The 24,840-nt window shown below is 34.2% G+C and overlaps 2 protein-coding genes across 8 annotated transcripts; both read right to left on the bottom strand.

The window, feature by feature from the left end:
• Positions 1 to 3,924: 3,924 nt before the first annotated feature.
• On the bottom strand, positions 3,925 to 5,219 carry LOC119638866. The gene is made up of 2 exons (XM_038035943.1): positions 5,137 to 5,219; positions 3,925 to 5,072 (listed from the first exon to the last, which is right to left on the bottom strand). The coding sequence occupies exons 1-2, from the start codon at positions 5,170 to 5,172 to the stop codon at positions 4,026 to 4,028; spliced, it is 1,083 nt and encodes a 360-aa protein (XP_037891871.1). The 5' UTR covers positions 5,173 to 5,219; the 3' UTR covers positions 3,925 to 4,025.
• A 3,311-nt stretch (positions 5,220 to 8,530) lies between these two features.
• On the bottom strand, positions 8,531 to 23,477 carry LOC119638831. 7 transcript variants are annotated; one of them, XM_038035869.1, is made up of 15 exons: positions 23,092 to 23,191; positions 14,543 to 15,119; positions 14,326 to 14,498; positions 14,013 to 14,261; positions 13,803 to 13,948; positions 13,474 to 13,739; positions 13,197 to 13,371; positions 12,911 to 13,093; positions 12,473 to 12,844; positions 12,257 to 12,416; positions 11,790 to 12,016; positions 11,119 to 11,443; positions 10,790 to 11,051; positions 10,595 to 10,721; positions 8,531 to 10,530 (listed from the first exon to the last, which is right to left on the bottom strand). In XM_038035869.1, the coding sequence occupies exons 2-15, from the start codon at positions 15,089 to 15,091 to the stop codon at positions 8,546 to 8,548; spliced, it is 5,199 nt and encodes a 1,732-aa protein (XP_037891797.1). In that variant the 5' UTR covers positions 15,092 to 15,119; positions 23,092 to 23,191; the 3' UTR covers positions 8,531 to 8,545. The 7 variants fall into 7 exon arrangements, with proteins under 7 accessions (XP_037891797.1, XP_037891798.1, XP_037891795.1 ...); XM_038035870.1 differs by having other exon boundaries at positions 10,601 to 10,721; positions 23,092 to 23,190; XM_038035867.1 differs by lacking the exon at positions 23,092 to 23,191 and adding an exon at positions 23,465 to 23,477 and having other exon boundaries at positions 10,601 to 10,721; positions 12,473 to 13,093.
• Positions 23,478 to 24,840: the final 1,363 nt, after the last annotated feature.

Below are 24,840 nucleotides of genomic sequence, written 5' to 3'. Positions count from 1 at the left end.
AACTTTGAGGAAAAAAAAATAAAAAAAATAGATACTCTGTAATATTTGATGCAAATTAATTTTTTGATGATCGTCATCATTATTTTGAGGAAATTAATATTGCGATGATCGTCATCATTATTTTGAGTATATTTTAATTTTTTGAACTTTCATTTTCTTTATTAACAATTTGTAAAATGGCGGCAAGATTATTAACAACTGCCAAGACATAGATGTTCCAAATTTGTTGATCAAGTCCGACTTAACTAACTTTATTTCACCGATTTATCTGATTGTTTCACTTTTTCAAACTTAACGACAAAGCGCCAAGAAATAATTTAGGGACAAACCTCGCGATGCAAGAAAAGTTTTAAAGTGCATTCATTATTTCAACATACGAACATAGAGATAAAAATGGGCAAAAATCGTTTGCATTCTTCATGAAAATGCTTTTCATTAATAGGAAAAATATTGACTGAATTATATCATAAAAGCTGGTAGCGCATTGAATTAATATAAAATTTCTATAAAACTTCTTTACTTCGGTATCCACCAAAAATTCCTATAAAAACGATACGCACACCTACAACCAGTAAGCCAGCATTTTGCACAGTTTCGAATATATGTATATATATAGAAAGAAATTTAAACTACAAAATATATATAAAATGCATTTGAACATATGGTAAAGTAGATTGAAATTGATGCACTTAAAGTATCGAAAAATGTATATAATATAGATACATTTAAATGTTGCTCTACAAACAACATACAAAAAAATTAAAGGTAGAATAGTGGTTGAATGGATGGATGGATGGACGGGTGGATGGATGGATGAATGGATGTCTTCGTAACTGCCTAAATATAAACCGTCAACCGTAAGAAAGAGATAGCAATTATTTCGACCAATTTTTACATGATGTTGTTCCTGTTGTCGTCATGAACTCTCTGGCTAAGATCTCTAAGATGTACGAGTACGTACGAGTGTACGTATTTGTGTTTAGTAAAGATACCTAAGATATGTTTTTGCTTTGATGCAGATATAATTACAAATTTTAATGCGGAAACAACGGTGTAGAATTTATTGAACAAAGGAAGCGTGCGCGTCTGCGCATTAGCTATAAAACAAAACGAAAACAAAAAAAAAGTATACAATTTTTTCAAGGGAAGATAAATATTCGTTCCGTTTTGCTTCTTTTTTTTTTTATATATTTCTTAATGCTTCTCGAAAACTAGATAGACATTTAAACAAATTTGACCATCTGTGCTTCAAAATGCAATACACAAAAAAAAAAAAAAGAAAACGATCAAGAAAATCATGCATTAGCGAAGACAACTAAATACATAGGACTGGGTCACCAAATAATTTGCCAAGTACGATTGACGCGTGTCTAACTTGTTTGGATGTGTAATAATAAAATTTGTGGATTATCTTCTTCTCCTTCCTTTTGATATATGTTTATAAAGTTTCGATAACACTTGAAGCAGAGCAGATGTATGTCAAAGTTCAGATAATAATAAGCAAGTTCAATTGTGTCACCATAAAAGATCATCGCGATTATATATTTTTGAAAAAAAAAAAAAAATAAATAAATAAAAAAAGTCCTCTACTAACTAACGAAGTTACTAACAGGAAAGCCTTTCAGCTGTAGGTGCATGTATTGAATATCCTTTTCAAATATTCTGAATATCCTTTCCTTCATTTTTAGCATTCATTTACAGAGTTTTTGGTTGTGTTTCTTTTTTTTTGTTTTTCACTTTTTTTGTTTATGTTGTGTCTGCTATACGCTTTTTGCTTATGCATAAGAAGTACAGGATCATACTAACACGCAATTGGTCGCGTGTCTCGTGTTTTTTTTTTTTTTTTTATACCTTTTTATATTCTTCTTCTTATTTTTATTCTTCCTTTCGTTTTTATAGTTCCGAAAAAGAGGAAAACGAAACCTACAGGGTTGCGGCTGGAAGTGTCGTTAACTTTTATTGGTATAATCAATTCATACTTGCAAATGGTATCATTGTGTGGCCACAAGTGCGCAACAAATTTATGTAGATATCACTCATGTATTTTTATAGCCATCACAAAAAAGAATACTAAGTTTTTTATATCGTTTGTCACGCGCATTCTGCAGCTTTTAGGTCTAGCGTTAGTTTCGTTGAGAATATATGTACAAATAACGTCCAAATATTGAACACTGCATAATGTAAAGGGACAAAATTTGATTTGGACTTTCCAACGAATAGAAAAAAACAAGAAGATTATAGTTAGGCTGAGGTCTATCGCTCCCTAATCGTATCTTACATAAATGTGTTTCAAGCTTCTTCTTTAAAGTTGAAAAGAAGCTAAAGTTTAATAAAAATTCAATAGCAATTATTAATTAATTAATATTACAATTTAGTCAGTTATTCATTCAGATTAACTAAAATTAAAGAAGAGTTTTGTACAAATAAGACTAAGAAGTCGGTTCCGGCACAGGTAATATAATAAAAGTAGAATTAAAGTCATTCTAATGAATTGTGTAATGAAAAAATTAGACCAAAAATACATAATAACTGATCGCATTCAGAATTGTAGAGAGCCCAAATTGTAATTTTAAATCTATTCACTTTAACAATAGTTTTAGTACTAGATGTTAGCGGGCTAGCTTCTGTTACGTTGCAGCGTTGACAAAATATTATTTTAGTGTTCTCCAAGGTTTATAGTCGGGGAGAATTAAATTCATAGCACAACTGGATCTGAAACATTGAATTTCCTCATATAAATATCAAGAGGTACAAGTATAAGTAAACTTGTGAATAAAGATCACATTTCTGATAATAAGGAACGATGGCAGATCAGACGTAGATTTACAGCGGAAACTAAAGCTCGCAAACGCTATTCGAAACCCCTATAATTCCAATTAAAACACTATGAGGATAGCAAAGAACACCATTGCAACTAACAAAGATAAAATTAAAATTTTTCGGATACGAAAATGTATTAGTCTCTTGGGAAATGAGCGAACAGACCTAGTAGCCAAATCCGTGCCTTCAGCGTCATTAATTATGGAAAGAAGTCCACAGCACATCCATATTACTCTCACATTGGTCTTAACCTCTTTCCACCACTATGTCCAATCAGCGTCAAGAGAATCCATATCAAAGCATTTGCAAGTATCCGTCTTGGTCATATTTACAATACACCACTGGATCCTTAAGGAATGTATTTCTGCAATTTGCAATTGTGAATGAAAGTTTATAGACATCAAAGCCTGTCTAAAACTCAGGGATGACTATTCGGAGCCTCTAACATCTTGCACGCACCTCGAGAACTTATTATGAGAAGAATACACAACTTTATTAAAGCGTCTAGATTAACCATCTAGTTTATCCTTTAGAATGAAGAGCCGTTGAGTTGTTAAATGCAACTGTGCAAATGTTTGGTGCGAAACTTAGCTTTCGCTAAAAGCCTGTAAGCAAAAACTGGCGGGAATATGTAACCTTTTTAAAGCGGCATTCTCAACAATTCCTAGGCGGATGAATAGCATCACCTTTAAGGAAAAGTCCTCTTTAAAAGTATTCGGCACGACTTCCAAACCTATCATGTATTCTTCAATGTATTGCAAAAACACATATACTCTGTACAACAAATTTGACGCGGCCACCACGCCACAAAGAACTTATTTTTTAGCCACAAAGTCGCATACAAAACACAATACCTTGCCGTTAGAAACGTTTATACTCACGACCTTTTCAATATAAGAAAAGCAAGGAAGAGGATGATCTGTTGTTCAGGCATGGTTAACACTAAGGAATCGTAAGCATAAAACGTGGGTCATAAGTTGAATGCATCCATTATAACTTCCAGGACACTGAAAAAACGTTCAAAAATTTTGTTCGAAATTTTATTTACAAAAATTTTTATTCAATATTTTTTCAAAAAATTAAAAACAAATAGTTCCACAAGCCACATTAAAAAGAGCGTTCACCACTGAATCATATTAGCATATGGTGGCGTGTGGTGGACTTGTCCAGAGTATATAATGTACACATCAGTTCTCTTTGTACACTTAATAATCTTCGTCCCAGTTCGTAGACTTTGGATTCTGAAAATCTATATTCCTCTCAGAATTCTCTGGAAGCATAAAATCATAGACATACGTCGTATCGTCTACAAACGTAATACACTCCGTAACGGTAGATACAGTTTGAACTATGTATGGGATTTTAGTAGCAAAATTTTTACTGCATTTAGTCGCCTCTAGGGCAGCGGAAGGCAATTGATGTTGCACGCCATTCAAGGCACGCATAGCCGTATTATAACTGTCAATTATGTTGCGCGCTATTTCGGTAAAATTTAAGACTAACGTCAGAATTTTTCCTAAAAGCGAATTTTGTGACGCAATCTTTTTATAAATGGCTGCCATATCAAAAATATTCTGTTTCATCGTCGAAATCGTTGTCATAGTTTCATATTGTACCGTCGCAACCAAAGATGTAGTGTAAGTGTAACAATCGGCACCTTCGTACATATGCTGTAACGAAATATTCAATTCTGGTATATGAGAGTAGGTGCAATAAGCGGCTCTGGACACTTGAGAAGCGACATTAAATAAAACGCCTAAAGCTTTTGAAATTAATAAAATAATTTGCGGTTTGTTTAACTTTAGCAAATTAGCTTCGATCTCCAAGGACTTCTTTATTAACTGATTGATATTTTCCTGAGCTTGATCTAAAGTGTCCTGCATTATATTTTGTACATCTTGAAGCTCCAACTGTTGCTCTCGACTCAAATCAATTAAATCTGTTGTATTTAATAATTCTTTTATCGTTGGCAATTGACTATCATAGGCATTCGAAGGTCGATTTCCTGTTTTAGTTAGTTCTTCAAAGTAGCGCTGAAATTCTTTTAAAGGTTCCTCAGCGCTATCGCTCTCAGTCAACGTTTTTTGGTTATCCTTCTTCTCCTTACTTTGAGCGATCTCCTTCACTATGAAATCATATTGGAGTTGCATTTCTTGGAATAAAGGGAATAAAGCATTACGTTCCTCGACTCGTAAATCCCTTTCATTTTCTAAAATTGATAGAATCTCCTTATAAGCCCAACACTGATGAATCTTTTAGAAAATAACATTATTAGAAAAGCAACCGGATTAGATAGCCTGATGCTCGAAAACTTACAAGAAATAAATTTAAAAAAGTTAAAATAATCCTCATTGCTGCTGTTAGAATCTAACGATCAAGTGACCAGCGCGAATTTAACTAACAATTGTTATTACTTTAAAAATTATTCGAAGTTTTTTATCGCTATCGGTAATAAATAATTCATTTAGAAGTGATATCGCTTTAGATTGCCATTTAGTTAATCCCTTTAACTAATAAATATTTCATTGTTCATCGTTAACATTATTTATTATACCCATCACCGAAGGATTGGAGGTATATTCATTTTGTCAAAACGTTTGCAACGCCCAGAAGGACACATAAGAAAGGCCCCCTCAAAGTATATATATATATTCTTGATCACCATTACATTCGAAATCGATTTAAGCATACTAAGCATGTCAGGCCATCTATCCGCCTATCCCCCTGTGTCTGTCCACGTGTATAATATCCGTTGTAAATATTCTCCAGACTCCAAAAATGAAGCTATTGACCTCGAATTTGACAGAAACTTTGGAAATTCTGGCACTTAGGTTGACATTGAAAATAAGTTGAATCGGTTGAAGAACACCTGGGCCGCAGACCACGTAAACAGAGGAAGCGAATAAATAATTGCTTTTTTGCTCGTTATTCATAGCAGATAAATGTGCAAAAATTTTGAACGCATACTCTATGGGCGACGGTGTAGTATCTATATAAAAATGGGAAAAGTTCGCCACGCCTACATAATATTGTATTGCACCAAAATTTAATTTTTGTTAAGACTTTTCCAAGGAAGCGCTTACGCGCCCACTCCATATTATACAGCATGAGAGTTAAGTTCGTTTACTTTTTCTTGTTTAGGATAGCGTTGATGGGTATAAAACATTCGATTACGACCGAATATAATTTTCTTACTTGTTTTATATCAGATTCTATTGTATTGATAGTTATCAAGAGAGAATAGCTCTCAACACAGCGCCATCTCTCGCTTACATGTTGTATTTTTAATATTATCATTACGTTTACAACATTGAGTCCTAAATGGAATATATTCTTAGGAACTGCACAATTTTGTTTTCATCTTCCTCGTCCGGTCGTTCATTCATCCGTCCATCTATTGTCCCGAAATTTCTTGTCAACTACTAATTACTATGGGCACTCTTATACGTTTAGTGCAAAAACATGAAACTGCACACTAAAAGCTAGTCCTGCTGTCCTTTTACAAACGCGTACGTTAAAAAAAATCAAAAAAATCCAAATTATTTTTATCTATAACTTTCGGCCCTAAGACGCCAATATCAATTTTAAACGAAACAAGTAAGAAAATACGATTTGATCATGATCGAATCTTTTATACTCATCAGATACTATGCAGCTGGGCAGAGAGACACACGGACAGATGGACCGATGGGCATGCTTGAGTGCATTTCAAATTTTAAACTGCCCAAAAACTTATATATACTTTATGGGGTTTTTGAAGCTTGGAAAAAAAAATTGAACTAAAATATTGCATAGGCATAGTCAACTTCTTCGATTTTCATACATGTTGTACAGCGTCACCCATAGAAAATGCGTTCAAATTTTCGTGCATAAATCTGGTATATTTTATGAATAATGAGCAAAAAAACCAATTTCTTATTCCTTTTCAAAGACAGAGATGTTCTAAGTTTACGTGGTGCAGTGGGCGTATTAATCGACCGATTCGACCCATTTTCAATATCCACTTCAGATCAAGAATTTTCAATTTTCTGCTAAATTCAAAGTCAATAGCTTCATTTTTGCAGTCAGGAGAACGTTTGCAACAGACATTACACAGGGGGATTGGCGGACAAATGGCCAGACATGCTTAATATACTTAAATCGATTTAAAATTTGATGGTGATCAAGAATATATATAGACTTTGTGGGGTCTCTGATGTTTCCTTCTGGCCGTTGCAAACATCTTGACTAAATAAATATACCTCTCATCCATCGGCGAACGGTATAAAAATAGCATATCTTTCAATAAAATCGTGGCAACAAAAGTGGCACTATCTCGCGAAAGAAATTTGGAGGAAAGAGAATAACGAGGGATATTTGAATACGTAAGGACAGTTTTAATTTTCCGATTTTCAGATTAATTCTAAAAACTAATAACCATAATAAGAAAAACTACATGAAGATCTTTACAGTAAAATTCTTAAAAGAAGTACATAGGGATAGATGGGGTTTTTGTTACATCTGCTAAAAATAGAATTGCAAGTTTTTTGCATGTTATGTGTTGCGAAATGGCAGAGAAGACGACAACAATTGTTCTAAGTCTATTGCCGACGATAGGTAATCAAAGCCAAAAATTTCCTCTCCTTTTCCTAATCTCTCCATAACGGGCTACTCAAACATTTTTTAGTTTAGAAATGTTTATCAATAAACATAAACACTCCCCAAAAGGTATCTGTTAGTATCTTAGAGCAATTAGAAATCAACAGAGAGATAGAAAAAATTATAATATAACCTCCCAGATGGTGTCTTTTGAATGCTTAGACACAAGGGTCAAAATTTCAAAGAAAAAGCTTCTTTTCATCCCTATATTGTAGAAGGTTCAAATCATTTCTTAAATTAAAAAAAAAAAGCTTCTTTCCATGAAAAAAATTACAGAACTTTAAAAAAAATAAAAAGTTAGATCTTCCGAAGTATGTAACCTTTTGAAGTTATTATTAATATAAAAGTTCTTAGACTAAGAGAAGAAAGACATAGAGCAACATAGGCTATCGGCTCTAATTTACAAAAGCACATTAGATATTGAGCCTAGTAGTTTTGATAAAGTAATGCATTGCATTGATATGCTGTTCTGTAGCGGATTTTAAAATGCCCATAGGGTTAGTCGCTTCAAATGTAATACTTCTAGCCAAGAAAAAGTTAAGGCAATCACTGTGAATGTGCTTTATAGTGAGAATTTGCCCACAATTGCAGACTGGGGAGAAAGACTTCTTTAAGATCCATTGGTAAGTTGCAATTGCATGGCCAAGACGAATTCCCGAAAATGTTTGAATCTTGAATTTCGCAACATTTGTTGGATATAAAGGTGGAATTAATTGGGGGTTAATAGAAGAGTAGTGCTGATGATGATGGTATTGTCGATTTCCTTCTGTAATTTTCGAGATGCAGAAGCAGCATACTTCGCCGCTCGATCACCCTTCTCATTTCCCAATAAACCGATATGACTTGGTACCCAAAGCATTTTAATTTGTTCGCCGGGTATTGTAATGATATTCCTTAATTTGTTGATGGTGCTGCATCTCGATGTTGTAGGATTCCGTATAAAACAAACTCTTGAAATATTTACTTTTGATTTTTTCATTTTATTCTTCTTTCATTTGATTGTTTGCCCTCTAAAGCAATATTAATAAATAAATACAGTTCACTAATTGATAAACTGAAAATTACAACTAATGTTTATTCTCTATGACTAGACATAGCTTTCTTTATGGCGTTTCACGTATTGTTCGCTTTGTGATTTATTTAAACGTTCGTTTTGTATATTCACGTTGGCTTTCGATTCCTCCGTAATATTTTGTCTTGCTTGTTGTAAGGCATGTGGAGATGACTTCGATTTATTAATTGTCGAAGGCGATGTCATATCATCGCTATTTATTAAACGAGGTATCGCTATAACATCAGACCATAAACTTTGGCGACACAATGTTGACAGAGCGCTATTACTATTACTCGCTGTTAGAGGTACATTTGATATAGTTTCGCTGCTGGTATTCTTCGGTTTCTTCTTGCCTTTCACTTTACGCAATTTCGAAGCCAACGTAGCAAAGCCCAATTTACTGGTTATCTTTCGAGAACGTGTAACTTGGCGCGGAAATGAATTATATAAAGCACCAAAATCCTGATCTGTACCGGTATCCGAATGAGTGGCCGGTGTTTCGTCTCTAAGAGTGTTGGCGCTTAAACTTTTTGGGATTTCTTCTTGTTCCATTTCAGTGCTCTCATCATCTACCAGAGAACGCTCATCAGTCGTAGTAACAGAACTTAAGCTTAAATCGCTTTGGCCTTTTTCGGGCCACTGTGAGAGTTGCTTTGTTTCTAATTTATGCGGTTGCGCTTGCTGAAGGCTGGGAAAATCGGCAAAACCCTTTAAGAAATCTTCTTTTGCTTTTTTCAAACGCAAAGCCCTTTCGGTGAGCGGAGTTGCCGGCTTATAATAAGTTTCCGCGTACATTGGACTAGATGGTTCCGAGGTCGCGGGCTCGGGATAATTGAATTTGGTATATTGCGTAGTAGGAGTCAATGATTTACGTTCCCATTTACGATGAATACGTGGTAAAGTGTTATCGAATTTATCCGTTGACACAGTGTTGGCAGTTTGCGATTTCGAAATTTTCGTTTCAATCTTTTTAACAGTAATCCCCCTCGTGTGAGTTTTATCTGCGTGTTTTTTAAAAACATGTTCGATTTTCTCATTCGCCGAATTGATTTTTTTAGTTTTACCCTCAATATGCGATCCTTTGATTTTGTTTATTAAACGGAAACTGTCATTGGCTAAAGGTGGTCGTGTTGCTTTAGTCAGTTTTTTATTACGGATATTTTCCATACTATGGGATTTCTTATCATTACTGTCATTTGTTTCCATATCGGTACGTGTATCGTCTAAACTGAGAGACTTATGAACTAACAGTAACCGTGGCTTAACTTGTTGTTCCAGTTGTTTTATTTTCGCATTATATGTCCAATAATCAGATTTGCTTTCGTTGTCCTCTAAAGTAACTGCATTTAGTTTAAGATCATTTTTTTGAATTTGCTCCACAGGAGAATTATCCACTTCTTGTTCGATAACAGTTAAGCCATCCACAGCGGCTGGTTCTTGTACCGTTGTGAATAGTTTTCTTTTAGTTTTGACAAACACGTTCGGCAATGAAGTGGAAATTGTCAACGGCAGAATTAAAGAAGCAGCAGTTCGTATAGGCTCTTTCAGGGGCGCGCTCTCACGATTTTCTTCTATACGCTGGCCCGGTTTAACTTTTAGTGTATAAATCATATCGTCAGCGTTAAGTTTTGGATCGTCATCAAATGATCGTTGCTTTAGCCGGTAGCTTTTCCGTTTTAAACGCCTCGGAGTTTCTAAATTACTGCCATAATTATTGTCCTCATCACTGCTATCACTATCCGTTTTACTGTTCTGACGCGAGCCTACTTTACGTAAACGAATTTTTTTCTTACCACCACCACCGCTACCGCTGCCTGTACGAGTAACTGTAACGTTCGGAGTTTCGGTATCGTTCTCTACTACCGAAGCGCTTAATTCATCGGTAGCCTCTAACGTTGTGGACATTTGATCGCAAGTTGTATCACCCGGCTGCGTAATAACCGATGATTCTAATCCATCTTCAGAAGTTATATTAATATCGGGTACATTATCTCTAGAACAAAGGGGCCCGTTACCAACTGAAAGTGATAAATAAAACCATTGAAAAACCAATGCATTTCTTTAAAGACCTTAGTGATGAACACTTGCGCAAATTATGCTTTAAAACCTCCAAACATTCTCGCAGACCATGAAATTCTTCGTTATACTCTGCGTTGCGTTCCTTCATAATCTCCTGGCAACAAGCTTCGTCTAACGGCGATTTGGCGCTCTATTGAATATTAAGATTAATGACTAATAACAATATAGATCGGCACGATTAACTTGAAAAACTCTTACCAAATCTCTTAAGCGACTTAATTTGACTTGCGCATCAGATATAGCATTTACTAAAGCGGGCTTCGTCAGATTTTCCGAGTAATAAGTATAGCTGTTGCGTATCAAGGTCACTACGGATTCACATTGCTTCAAAATCATATTTTCCCCTATATCTGGTGATTTTTGTTTCAATAATTTCAACAATTCTTCGGTATTTTTCAATACATTCAATAACGGAGTTACATTAGTATGAGACTCAAAACTTTGCACCCTCCTCGTATTACTAAAATATGTGCATGAACAAAGATGTGAAAAGGATTATTATGATAACTGTCGCGAAATAAACTCACCAAAAATCGTTACAAGTAATTTCTTCATATTTATAAATTGGTGTCTGTTGCTTATCCCAGGGATTTGCAGTTATCAATGCTGAAGCTGTTTCCACAATATGATCCTCGACTTCGACCACAACAGCTTCGGGTTCTTCAAATCTTTTAAACTCATTCCCTAAAGTTAAAACTTCCGTGCTATTTACACCCTTTTCTTCTATATTTTTCAGATCATTAACATCGTTCAACGATAAACTGGACGCCTGTTGCGATATCATCGGTATAGCTGCAGAAGGTGCTACGCTGTCTAACGATAACGATCTACTTAAGGTAGGTGGATTTTCTTCTATATTTTAAGAGAAAAGTAATCAAATAAGAAAATTATATTTGAACGTGACCGTATCTTTTATACCCATCATCGTTATCTTAAAGGAAAGAATCAGATATAGGTTCTCTATAGCATTAGGTGGGCGTGGTTGATATTTTCTATTTTCAGAATAAAAGTGGAAATTTTTATGATGTACGTGTTGTACTTCATGAATAACAAGCAAAAAAAAAAAAAAAAAAAAACACGGGAAGCAAAGGTGTCCACAGTACGTTTTGAGAAAACGAATTAACCTCTCAACCTTTGATTATAGGTATAAAAACCAATATATAATGAAAATTGATGGAAATTAAGAAAGAAGACTTACGGGCATTGGTCTCTTTCGGTATTCTTTTAACATCGATTGGACAATAACCGGGATGTAGTAAAGCGAACGTGGAAGCTTCGGGGCCGATACCGCGCGCTTTCTCCCACTCATAAAGTTTACGGGTAAACTTGCGAGAGATACCTTCAAATTTCATAACACCAGCTGATGTTTTTACTTCAATCTCTTTAGCTGGGTGATCACCAACAATAGCTTTCAATTTGGCCAATCTAAAAAAGAACAAAAACGGGAATAGAGAGGGGAGGACAAGGTAACAGAAAAGAAAAGAAAAGCAAAGCAGAAAAAAAAGAGAGAATAGGAGAAGAGGGGAGAAAGAGAAGAGAAAGAAAAAAAGGAAAAAGTGAAGTGTTGTTAGGAGAAGTTAGGAGAAGAAAAAGGAAAAAGAAGAAGAGAGGATCGAATGTTTTATAATAATGGGATAATGGGATTTTGGTCAATTTTTTTCATACCTCTCCGATTTCTCTTTATCAGGAGGCTTATGTTTCTCGGCTTTCTTGTCATCATCGGATTCACCTTTTCTACTGCCACCACTACCATGCTTATGGGAACGTTTTAAAGAGTCCGCACAACTTGTTGAAGAACCGCCGCGTTTGATTTTATTCCATTGTTCTGAAACAATTACGCTACAAATTCAACTCATCTTTTATTATTTTATTTAAATTCACCTAATTTTTTTTGGAACTCTTCCGGCAAATCTTTTTGTTCGGGTAACGGACTTAAACCCTGGCCCTCCAACTTTAATTGTCCTGTTTTCCATAAATTCCAATCAATTTTTATGTTATTGTTTTCTTTAACACATGTTGGAGTTAAAGTCGCAGATGCGGTTACATTCTCTTTCGGTGTTGTTGTGTGCAGCGTAGCTTGACTTTGTATACCTCCTATTGAAGCTTGCTTTTTAACGCGCCATTTTTGTAACTTTTTCTTAAAGTCGGGGGTAAGATTTTCCTCTAAAAATTTGGTCGTTAAATTATTGCTCATCATCGACGGACTGGGCGATAAAGGCTCTGGTGTTTTATTAGCCGTTATTAATGAAATACCTGCAAGTGATTCGTACAAAAGAAAATTGTACGCAAATTTATTTAAAACTAAAGTCGAATTTTTACCACGACTCGTCTTCATTTTCTCCCATTCCTTACGCTTAGCCTCAAATTCTTTATCCAATTTGATTCGCAGCAATTCATAACGTCGATTGATTTCCAATTGCTGTTGTTCAAAACTTTTACGCGTCATCAAGTCATTGGGTGAATTTGATTCGGAAAAATCACCACTAGATAAATCTTCACTTTCTAATTTGATAGGTGAGCGAAAGCAGTAAAGCAGCAGTTTTTAAGTAAAGAAAAAAATTTAAAGTAAATGAGTTTTGAGAGATTTTTTTATTTTACTACTAACCGAATTCAATAAAACAATCTGAATGTCTGGAGGGACTTGAAGGCACAGATGAATTGACGGGTGAACTGATTTTCTTAACAGCCGTACGATTAAGCGATTGAGTGCCATCTTTTGGACTGGCTTTCAATAAATGAGGTGATGTTGTATAATAATTAAGATCAATGTCGGTTAAATCCTAATTAAGAAGATTGCCAAGGGGAAGGGAAAGTCATTAAAACGGGATCAATGATAAAGCGTTTTTTTAATTATGATAGTATGATTCTCACATGAGCCACACCTGTTTAATATTAAGATTTAATGGACGGGGAGGAACACGTGTTTTACGTTTGCCAGTTCCGCTGAGATCGGTTTCAACATCTTCAGGTACAACTTCAAAGTCGGTTATAGTTTTGTATTTACGCAAAGATTTATTGCTTGTTGACTTTGTCGGAGAAACACATTTGTGCGACTCATTCGGAAGCGATGTATCTAACGTTTTTGTTTCTTCAGCTACTTTTTTTTCTGCCGCTGAATTCATTACATAATTTTTCGATGAATCTTTACCTGTTTAATAAATATTTTATGAAATTAATTCAAGCACCATAGAATACTTAGACATATATTTACGCATATTAGGTTGAGCATTATTATCAATATCGTCCATTGAGCTGGCAGAGCTCATAGTACCCTCGCTTAGTAAGTGGCCCGAAGATGAACTCAAAATGCTGTCAGCTGAACTACCACCGCAAGGTACAGACGGTACTCGTAGATATCTTTTAATAGAAAACACAAATAAAATCAATTGAAACGATTCGTTACGTTAAGGCTTTCACTTACCTCGCCACTTCAGCATTGTTTGGTGTAAGAACGTCACGTGTACCCTCCGTTATAACTGGTACATTGGCTTTTTCCCATTTAAAAGCCGCTTTCACTTTAGTCCATTTCGAAACTTTTGATTTGCTATCGCCGTAAGTACTCTGCCTCCTTAATAAATGTTGTTTAACAGCATTATTTTTATCGCTTTCACGTGCCTCGCGTAAACTGGGAATATCTTCTATCATAAAGGATCTACTGCGTTCCCGATGTCTAGAAAGGCAAATAACATGACTATAATATTTCTTACTAGCTTACTAGCTTAAGCATATCTTACACTTTGATCTCTTGACTTTTAGTTGCCGCTATTTGCTCTGGCTTTAATATTGTTTCTAATAAAGCAATAGATTTTTCTATATCTTTATTATCTACATCCTTAGATGAGCTAGTCGGAGCAGTTGTTGTTGCTGGACGATCCTTAATATTTTTCTCATCTATTACCTGTGGCATCTATAAAATAAGAATTGTAAACATTCCATACTTGACGGACTTACCTTTCTCTGTAGCAAATTCACATAACGTAGGCGTTCCTTACTTTGCCGTAACTCTTTCTCCACGATTATGTAATGTTCCCACATTGTGTACATACGATTTAATTGGTCCATGGCTCCATAAGCCGCCAAAGCATTGGTAATATTCGAATTCAAACGATTCTGTAACGGTTCCATGATATATTCAAACTCTTTGCGTAATTTCTCACAACATTCACATCTATCCGCTTCGTCCGTTGAACTATCCTCCTTCGTCGAATTCTTATGCGATTTTCTGCAATCACTTGCGATACTTTGCCTTAGAAGTTTTTGATATTCATTTTGTCTTTCTCCAAATTTTAGCAGACCTTGAAGTTCGCTGGAAAAATTTTTTGTAATAGGCGGATAAATGAAAACATTTTCTTGGGCTTCTCGTACCCGTGGATCGGGTGGCGGTGTTGGTAATGATTCTCGCGTTATAATAGTGGAAGTGCGTCGTGAAGCCGGCCGGGAAGGTGTCGTATTTGTTGTATTACTTCCCGATGAGAGATATTTTTCTTGTCCTCGTTCCATTTTATAAGATATCTATGAAGTTTGCGTGCTATTCAAAACGAGAGAGAAAAACATGTAAGAACATTATAGTTGGACAAGGCCGACCATTAAATACCCTACACCACATTGTCTAAAAAAATTCTTATTATTATTATAGAACACAAAAATTATATCTTGTCTCTGTATAAAGACATATTTTTCATGCGCCTCTTTATGGGAAAGCGGGCCCGAAACGCAATCTAATGTAGCACAAGTTTAATCTTTACATAGGGTAGGGTATAAAAATAGACTTAGGTGCTCGAAATTTCGTAGAGGTCACTTTTGTATGAAATTATTATAATATTGTGGGTCAATTTCGATCACTACATATTAAAACTTAGACTTTTCTGCTCTACAAAGGATCAATTTTTATGAAAATCATTATTAAAGTAGGATCCAAAAAATAGGCCGAGATGGTCCAAATTTGGCACAGTTAATTTTTTATGTTAAATTACTATTACGAACTTCAGTTTTCGTTGTATGCGAGAGGGTTCAAAAATTGTCCTGGTCGGTCCAAAGTTTCCATACCATTTTAGAATGCCGAAATGCTACTACTACTTAAACACTTTTGCCGAGAAATTTGAAAATGACAATATTTTTCCATATAATGACTTATCAGATTAGGGCAATGGTCGAAAAAGTGATTCGATCCGAACCACGTCCTTAAGTTAAAACTCGTCACTTTATCAAATTTCATCAAATTACTCAAAAATTGAGAATTGTCTCTTGATCAAAAATTTACATGGACAGACATCAGAGAGGCAGAGGAACAGACATGCTTAGGTCAAGTCAGATTATGATTCCGAATCGATTGGTATAATAAAAGGTGGGTCCATCTTAACCCCTTCTGCGCGTTATAAACCATCGCACTAAGTTAGTATGCCCTGTACAACAAGTGATGTAGGGTATAAAAAAAGAAGTGTATGTGAAGAAAAAATAATTAATATTGTGAAATTGAAAAATGTTGATCTAATCGAATTCACTTTGTTTTGCGCATGGAAACAAATCGGATTTTATAGCGTTAAGTTCAATACAAATCTGTTCAGTTACTATGACAATGGATTACGTGATTTTTTTTTTAGGAAAATCACACATTTGATAATGAAGATTACCCGATTTTCTAGTAAGCGATATTCTTAATATGTAATAACCGAATACAGACTCATGATGCCTTACGTGACAATTCAGCTGACAATTTCACGTCTAATGCCTAAAAAGGCTTAACGTGACAGTATCAGAACGATATGTGGTATCAGTGACGGACAGAGTACTTGTGGGAACCAAAGCAAATCGATTTGAATCGCGATATTTGAACGAATAAGACGACAAGATGCACCGAAATGTTCCAAACAAAACGTACCACAAACGATTCATTTGTGAACTGATCTTCTGAAAATTTGGAATAAAGCCTTCGCTTTCTGAAAAATCACAATTCAGTGGTACGAACTTAATCTTGAAAATATCTGCATAAAAATGTGAAATCGCGAAGAAAACTAAGAAAACTAGATCTAAGCGCGACTAACGGCAAGATCGTCGTCCTGAATAGAAGAGTCTAGCAGTTTTCTCCGTTTCTCTTCTTCACAATATAAAGCCGCTAACTACTTAGTGACTGGCGTCAAAGAAAAAAAAATGTATAATCCGTTAATGGGAATTCATCCTTCACCCCTTAAGATAAATTAATAAGAACTAGACCTTGTTTTGAAGTGCGAACGGACCATTAAGCAGCGAAACGTTAATCCTGACAAATAGTTTTTTTTCTTTTGAAAAAATAGTGAAATTTTCAAAATTCCATTTATCGGTGTACACATGCTTGCCATCCGATCGAAAACAGGTTTTCGTTTTCTATTTACGTGTTCAGAACTTTAAGAATTCCTTTCGACGGATGTGAGTATTGATGATATATAGTTTCGAAGATTACATACGAAATGAAGCGTTTAATATACCTCCATTTTGTTATTGTAATATGTTGAGCAAAAGTAATTTATATTTCATTTCATTTGAATGGTTGTAAAATAAAATTTATGTATGTTATATTTATATAGAAAAACTACTTTTTGCGAATAATTTGTATATTGAAATAAAGCGAAAAGTATTTGTAATAAATAATAGACGGGAAAAAGCACGTTTCATCATAAGCGCAAGAAAATCAAAAGCATTGCCGGAACACATCTTTGGAAATTATTTTTAGCAAATATGTAAAACAAAGCGAAACATGAATCTTAATACGGTTCAAAACTGAAGGCATTTCAAAATTTATATTCGAAATCTATAAGCTAATTATCCCTATTAGTAGTCAGCGCATATTAAGTTCATTACAATCACTTTTTATTGGTACTTTTAAGCTTATTCTTTGAATTTACTTTTAAACGTATTGACTAAACTTGACTTGAGCACAAAATTGAAAGCCACAACTTATCATATTTACCGAGTCTTGTATTTGGTTCGGTTTCATTGTTCGAGAGTTTGACTCGAAAGTCCCACACAAAGATGATAGAACTCATCATTTGTTATTCGTTCTGGAAATCGGAACAAGCATTGAAATGACTTGCTCGCTTCTTAGTAGGAAAAAGAAGAACTTTTCGGATGACGAGCCGGAAAGTAAAGACTGCCAGACATTTAAACGCATAGATCTAATGATGATTAAAAATAGTTGCGAGCCTCACATGGCGTGCAGCTTACCTTGAAAGGAACCAGTTTAAAGCAAGAAGGACAACACAAGATTAGATACTTGTTATTGATCTTGTATACCACTTAGTGAACATTTTATTGATAGAGCTTCTTACACATTTAAAAATAAAAGAGAAGTAGGAAAGACTTTTCGTCCTTTTTTAACGGTGATGGTGAACTATAATTTTATGAATACGCGACGGCGGACACAATAATAGTCGGACCACTCGACGAAAACAAATTCACTTTGTTTTTGAAAGTAACCGTTATATAAAACATCAAAGCATAGCACAAGGAAATGTTGTATAAAATTCCATGCAATTTACTATATTGAATTTAAAAATCGAAGCGAACTTGTAGTCGCACAATAGTAGTGAGAAAAGATGATGATCCACATGTGTTATGCCGCTACCGACTAACCGCTCTCTATAGCTATGACCAAAGTAAGCTCTACCGCACTGAGATTTCAATCTGCGAATACCGGCTTAGTAGTCACGATTCTTATCTATTTGATGAATAACTCATCTAGATCCACGCGTTCGAATCATATACCGGGAATTTTATTACTCCGAATTCTATTAAAATTCTTTCTAAAAAGAAAATCCGGCGCCCTGTCTTTGATCTCCATGGCATAGTTACTCTTGTTGAAGCCTAAAGGATCAACATCTATATCTGCGAATAGTTGTAAGATTTTTCCCATGTACAAAGCACGTTAATGTCTAAAATCTCGTGGCGGCTTGGCGGATTAACGATCTACGCATTTGTCACCGATCTTATGTGACTTCGAACACTTTTACGCTTTTGCCATGTCCAACTCTATTGTTTTTGATGGTTCATGGAATATGATAAGATCTTTTTTGTAGCCATATGTAGTTTGCCTGTTTGAAGTTGAAGCAGCGTTTTTTTTTTTTTTTGCCAAAGAACAAAATTCTTCTTCGAGAGATATAGGAGACCAAAATTGGATCCAGGTGTTTAAGGATAAATTAAGCATACGACATATATACTCTTCAACGACTGATGAAAGTATCAATTTGACCATATTTGTCTTAATACAAAGATAACTCACGATAACTCTTTAATGTACATAAATATATATACGAGTTTGACTTCCAAGTGTGGACTTTCTGACACACTCATTTTTATAGAGCCTAATGATTTTCCCTTGACATTACCTCCATATTTTAAATAAAAAAAATTTGCGCGTCTTTGTTTAATTGCGTGTCGTAAAATTTATAAGCTTATCCTGGAGAAAGGCACACCACAACTACTTTTGATAATTTTTCAAAAATTGCCTACATAAGGGAACTCAAATCAGTGTCATTTTCACCTAAATAGCTCAGTGAATAAATGCAATTAATATTTTTTATGTGAACATAGTTCACGAATTGAATTATTTCCGAGATATCTGTACATATTGTAAAAGTGGTTTTTTGGCTGATGGGGTAATCCGCCTTTATTTCTTCGACAATGGGAATGGAGACTCACTTACCAGAGATGGGAAGTGTTGCAAATCGAAAAGCCTTGAATTGGATAGTGTGGATGTAAGCAGTACCTAATTTTGATAAAGCCGAGCTGCATACCATGCAGCACGTCAAACAATCAAAGTATTAGGTGATGAGTTTGGCGATAATTTCAAACAAATTTCGACATCAGCTTGCTTCCACGAATTTCTTGTAGAGGTATTTGCAGCTGTTCGTATTAAGAAATGATATCGAACGTTCTTTTGCCGATTAAGTGCGATTTAGTGAAGGAACTTGCAACCTGGGAGATCAGATACATAAGAATTGTGCCCGCGAAGAGAGCTTCAATGGCTATTTAAATTGAAATTTTTGTTTAGCTGCATAGAATATATATCAAATTTAATTTGAATAATTGAATATTGTACGCCAACGCGTTCCTTTATTTTCATCCTACTTTAACGTAATTATATTTTATCGATTGCTCGATTCTTCGAATACGAAATAGTTATATGCATTTGGAGAAGAAGGTAAATATTATCCACCTATCAGATCAAATCAAACCAAACCAAACCAAATTGAATTATGAACATACACACACACACACTTTTGTGATTATAAAGAAAAATTAATGATTTCTAAAAATTGAAAACAATGTCCAAATAAATGAAAATGGAAAGAAGTTAAATTATTTAGAAATATTTATATTCTAAAAATATATCTGAAAAAACATGAAAATGAGAACACTTTTGATTTGTATAAAAATCATTTTAATTATTTGTTTACTTTAAGCGATTGAAAATAATAAGAAAATAACACAAATAAACGAAATAATAAAAAAAAGCATACGCTATGATAATTGCAATTAAATAATATTAATAGTGAAAAGACGAAAGATCAGCTTGTATCGAATATGCTGATGCTCATCTAATGAAATTTTTTTAAGAAAATTTTTTTTTTTTTTTTTTTTTATTTACAACAATACAATGCAAAATAATCGAAAACTATTTAATAAAACCTTTGCCATTTAAGATACAAGGGATGGAATCATTCCTTTAAATGAAAAGAAGCCTTTTTTTTTTTTTTGCTTGGCTACTATCGGAGACGTGTAAATCACAGTTTTGTACCTACAGGGAAAAACCGAAAATGAAGCTTAAAGTGTAATGTAACCATGGGATCATTTTATTGAAAATTCAATTTAAAAAAATGGGTCAATTTTTTTATTGGCAAAAAAATCGATATATTTTATTAATAAACTTAATTTAATTAATTAATCCATAGACAACAATGTCAACGCCAAAGCATCCGAATAAGTACAGCAAACTTAAAAAACATGATATAAATAAATGGGCCAATAACAGGGCAAGGGACTTAAGTTTAGACCACACACACTTCATCATTTCAGGTAATTTCCTGCTTGAGTCGATAAAAAAAAAAAATAATCAAAGGAAAGTAATCATAACGCAGTATTATCCGTTAAGTCGGGGACGTTTATTTTTTATATATTTTTTTCGTATATTTTTTTTCTTACGTTCATAGTGCCCTAGTCCGTTAAAATCTGTGTTTAATTTCATGACAATATTTTCTCTAGCTAATGTACGTGCATCTATAAGAGTACACTTTCCGATTCATCTTTTTTTCCTCGGGTGGCGGCCAAACGTTATCTCTGGGGCAATTTTCTGAACTTTGAGAATAGCCAGAAATTAGGCGATACCGAGGAATGCAGACGAAACGGTTAAATAAAACTTTCCGCTGAATTTTGAACACAAGCACTTGATATTTTTAATCACAAGTAGTTAGTCTTGCTACCACACTACAAATGCTTAGCCTTAGTGAGCCTTGCTTAGTGAGCGAATCCACACAAATTACTTAAACAAATAGTTTTTATATCGTGGAGAATCATAACTTCGAAGGTCCTATACGACGGTCAGGCAAAGAAGCATAACCGCTGGTGAATAATCTACAAAAAGCTTGCAAAATTTCTCTTTAATTTTGGACGCTTACACATAGATATAGCGAATCATTTGGACGAATTTACAGAACCCGTCAATGTCTATGGCCAATTTCGGTTTCCTGTTTCCCATTTTTGCGACAACAATTTCTCACTCAGTCAATTGTGTGTGGATTTTCGTAGAAATATGTGTACATGCGAAACGTCCCAACACCCAACACCGAAGGATGCCAGCGTACCCATTTTGTTTTTTTTTTTTTCAAAAGGAAGCTTCAGAGACCCTATAAAGTGTTCTTAATCAGCGTGGAATTCTGAATTGCTTCAGTTATGTCTGTCCATCTGTGTGGCTTTGTGTGTGTTTGTTGGTTGCAAAAATGAAGATAACGACTTCAAATTTTGGTGGAAGCATTGGAAGTTTTTGCACCCAGGTTAGAATTGAAAATGGGTCAAATTGGTCAGAGCAGAAATCCGCAGTATAACGTAAACTGAGATTTTATGCTTCTTTATCATAAGGCAAGCAAAACCGAATGTTTGAATCTATATCTATATTATGCGAAAAGCCAAGTGGGTTAGCTCCAAATTAAATCTCGCATTTTTTGTTACAATACCTTCGATATGGGCATCACATAAAAGGGCTTGGACAGTGGAATGCGAAAAGCTTACTGTGTTCTAAATTAATTAAGATAGAAATCATGACTTAGTGGAGAAATGTTTTCTTAAAAATACCTTCCGTAGGGGCAGCAAATCATAGGAGTTGGAGAGTAGAATGCAGTAAAGTGGGTTAGTTATAATTTAATTCTGGTGGATGTTTAATTCGTAAAGTCATGGGGCGTTTACAAAAAACGGATTTCTTAGACATTAAAACCTTAAGATGGATATAATATAACTGTCTTACTTGTTCGTTTATGCGTGTTTACCTTTGGTAATTAAACTACACCAGTTATGAAATTTTATCAAAGAAATTGAACCGACTTTACTTTATTCCTTCAGTTTTCGGCATCTTAAAAGTTCAAACAGGTTGACGAACGCAAAACTCGAAGGATGAAAACATAGAGGGACTGATAGACCGAACCGAAAGTTGGATGGAAAGATAGAGAAATGAACGGAAAGGAAAAAGGGACAATGGGAAAAATCGAAAGATGGAAAAAAGGAAGAATCGAAAGATCGATGATATAAACGGAAGGATTGAAGTGCGGACGGGCCGTCAAATGGAATAGATCAAGAAGCTTTATGTGCTCTTCGATGTGTAATTCTGAACGTTATAATATATATAATAAATAAATAACGAAATTAGTGTATTCTCCTTATTCGATGATGGATGGAAAAATGTTTTCTTTTTGGTTGTTGTTGTTGTTCTTGTTGTTGTTGTTGTTATTGAATGATATACATAAACGAAATTTTATTGTTTTCTTATGTTATTTAAATTAAAACGAACACTTCAACAATATTATCGTCGTTCAACATATCCATAATCATCATTTGCTTAAGTGTGCATATCTTAACAAAAGATTCTAAGCACATGGATGCATATATTAGATTAGTTGTCTCGGAACTCGGCTCTCGTCTTCTCCTACGGTGATTGATGAGAGATATGTTCTCTTTTAGTTTTGACTTTCGATCATATCAAACGATAATAGAAGACAAGCAACCAAAAAAAGCAAGCAAGCAAGCAAGCAAGCAAGTAAGCAAGTAAGCAAGCAGGAAAGCAAGCTAGCAGGAAAGCAACACTTTCACTCTTTGCCAATCTAAACATACAAATATAACGAATACGAGTTGACGGGGTGCGATGGATAAGGTGAGTAAATGAAAAGAAAATAATAATAATAATAATAGCAACAACAACTAAAGTAAAAAAAAAAAAAATTGTACAAAAAAGAAAGAAAAATATAAGTATATGTGCCGAGAACCTCAATATATAAGTGAATTTTCCGACATCTACACACAGAGTCAGACAAGCCCACACAAATACTTTTTATTACCACTTTTTTTTGTTTTTTTTATTTATTTATTTTTTTTTATTTCATATAATTCTTAAATTCTCTTATTTAATTAAAATAATTAAATCGAATTTGATAATTTTTTTTTTTTTTTTGAAAATTTTTTGAAAAAAACTTCTTTACGCACTTTTTCCTATAAAATGCACTTTTATTTATATGTATATATATATATATATATTTGTTATATACATATTATGCACGTATCTTCGAATTTCTAAAAACACTGTCGTTCTATTATAAATTATTTGAAATGGTTACAATATGCATAGACACGTACACACACACACACACATATATATATATATATATATATATATATAAAACGAAAACGCATACACAAACACACCCGCGTGCAATGCATTTTCGCATTATTTTATTTTCGTTACGATATTCATCCGTTGCGCTTAACGTTCAATACTATTCTGAGTGAAATGGAAAACTTTTCAAAAATCTCTTGAAAATTTTTCTTTCGATTTGAAATTTAAACAAAACACAAGAGAATAAAATCATCATTTGAATGCTCATTAGCAATCTCCCGACAAAACCGAAATGTTTCCTTTAGTTAATTATTAATACTCTTTACGAAATCTTCTATTATTAAAGTTTTCAAAAATTTTCACTTCAAAAGCATTTTCAAATTACTTGCGTACCGTACCGTTTTTTGATCAAATTTATGATAACAAACAAGAAACTTGACGTTTTATAGAATTCATTATATTCAAAAGATTTTCATTTTCCAATTCTTTTTCAAAACGACCGCAATGCAAGAGCAATAAATCAATTAATAATTTGTCATTTCTTTTTTTAAAATACTTTTGCGGTTAACTTTAAATTTTGAAAGCGTTATCAACTACACTGATCGCCGCCATGTCCCTATGAAATCGTTACTACGGGCTCATCATTCTCAAATTATTTGTTCTTTAATTTGCTAAATTGATCATAAGTCTGTCGATTAGTTTTCGACACATTATCGGAGTTCGATATCGTCGACCTTAAGCAGTGTTTCTATGGACTTTTGGAATTTGTTATCCTAATATTACTTGGCCGCGTTATACTTTGGAAGTTTCTGCGCGTCAAATTATTCAGAATACATGCACGTAGTCAAGCATAAACTGAACGGAACTTTTGCTCATTATTCACATATTATGAAGGATAGAAAGCTGAAATTTCCCACTTTTTACTTTACTTGACTAGTTATGTGCAAAATTGGATAAAAATCGTTCCTGCCCACATGAAATTGTAAATGATAAAATTTTCATTTCGTCACTAATTTGAGTATTTATACTCATTGATTCTAGGGTAAACGAAACAGAATGTTTAAAATTACTTTACGCAGTCCTCAGTTATATACCATCTGCCTAGAAATGCGTTAATTTCGAAATATATATGGGAGACCCGACCCCATAAACAATTCCAACGATATAGGCATCAAACGAAGGAGCTTGGAGTGTAGAATGCGAAAAGTTAAGTGTTTTAATTCGAAATTAATTTTGATGGTCGCCACGACGTAGTGAATTAATTTGTTCGTAACAATAGTGAACAAAAAATTGGAAGACAAATTTTATCCTATTCCCTCCTTCATAATCGTAAACAAAATCGTGGGACGATAAAGATTGTAATAGTGCGAGATGCCGAATGTAATTTCCTTACCAGTTCGTT

Source organism: Glossina fuscipes, unplaced genomic scaffold, assembly GCF_014805625.2.
Source record: "Glossina fuscipes isolate IAEA_lab_2018 unplaced genomic scaffold, Yale_Gfus_2 110, whole genome shotgun sequence".
NCBI lineage: Eukaryota > Metazoa > Arthropoda > Insecta > Diptera > Glossinidae > Glossina > Glossina fuscipes.
Note: the sequence above shows the minus strand (reverse complement) of the source record. Positions and strands in the feature narration are given on the sequence as shown.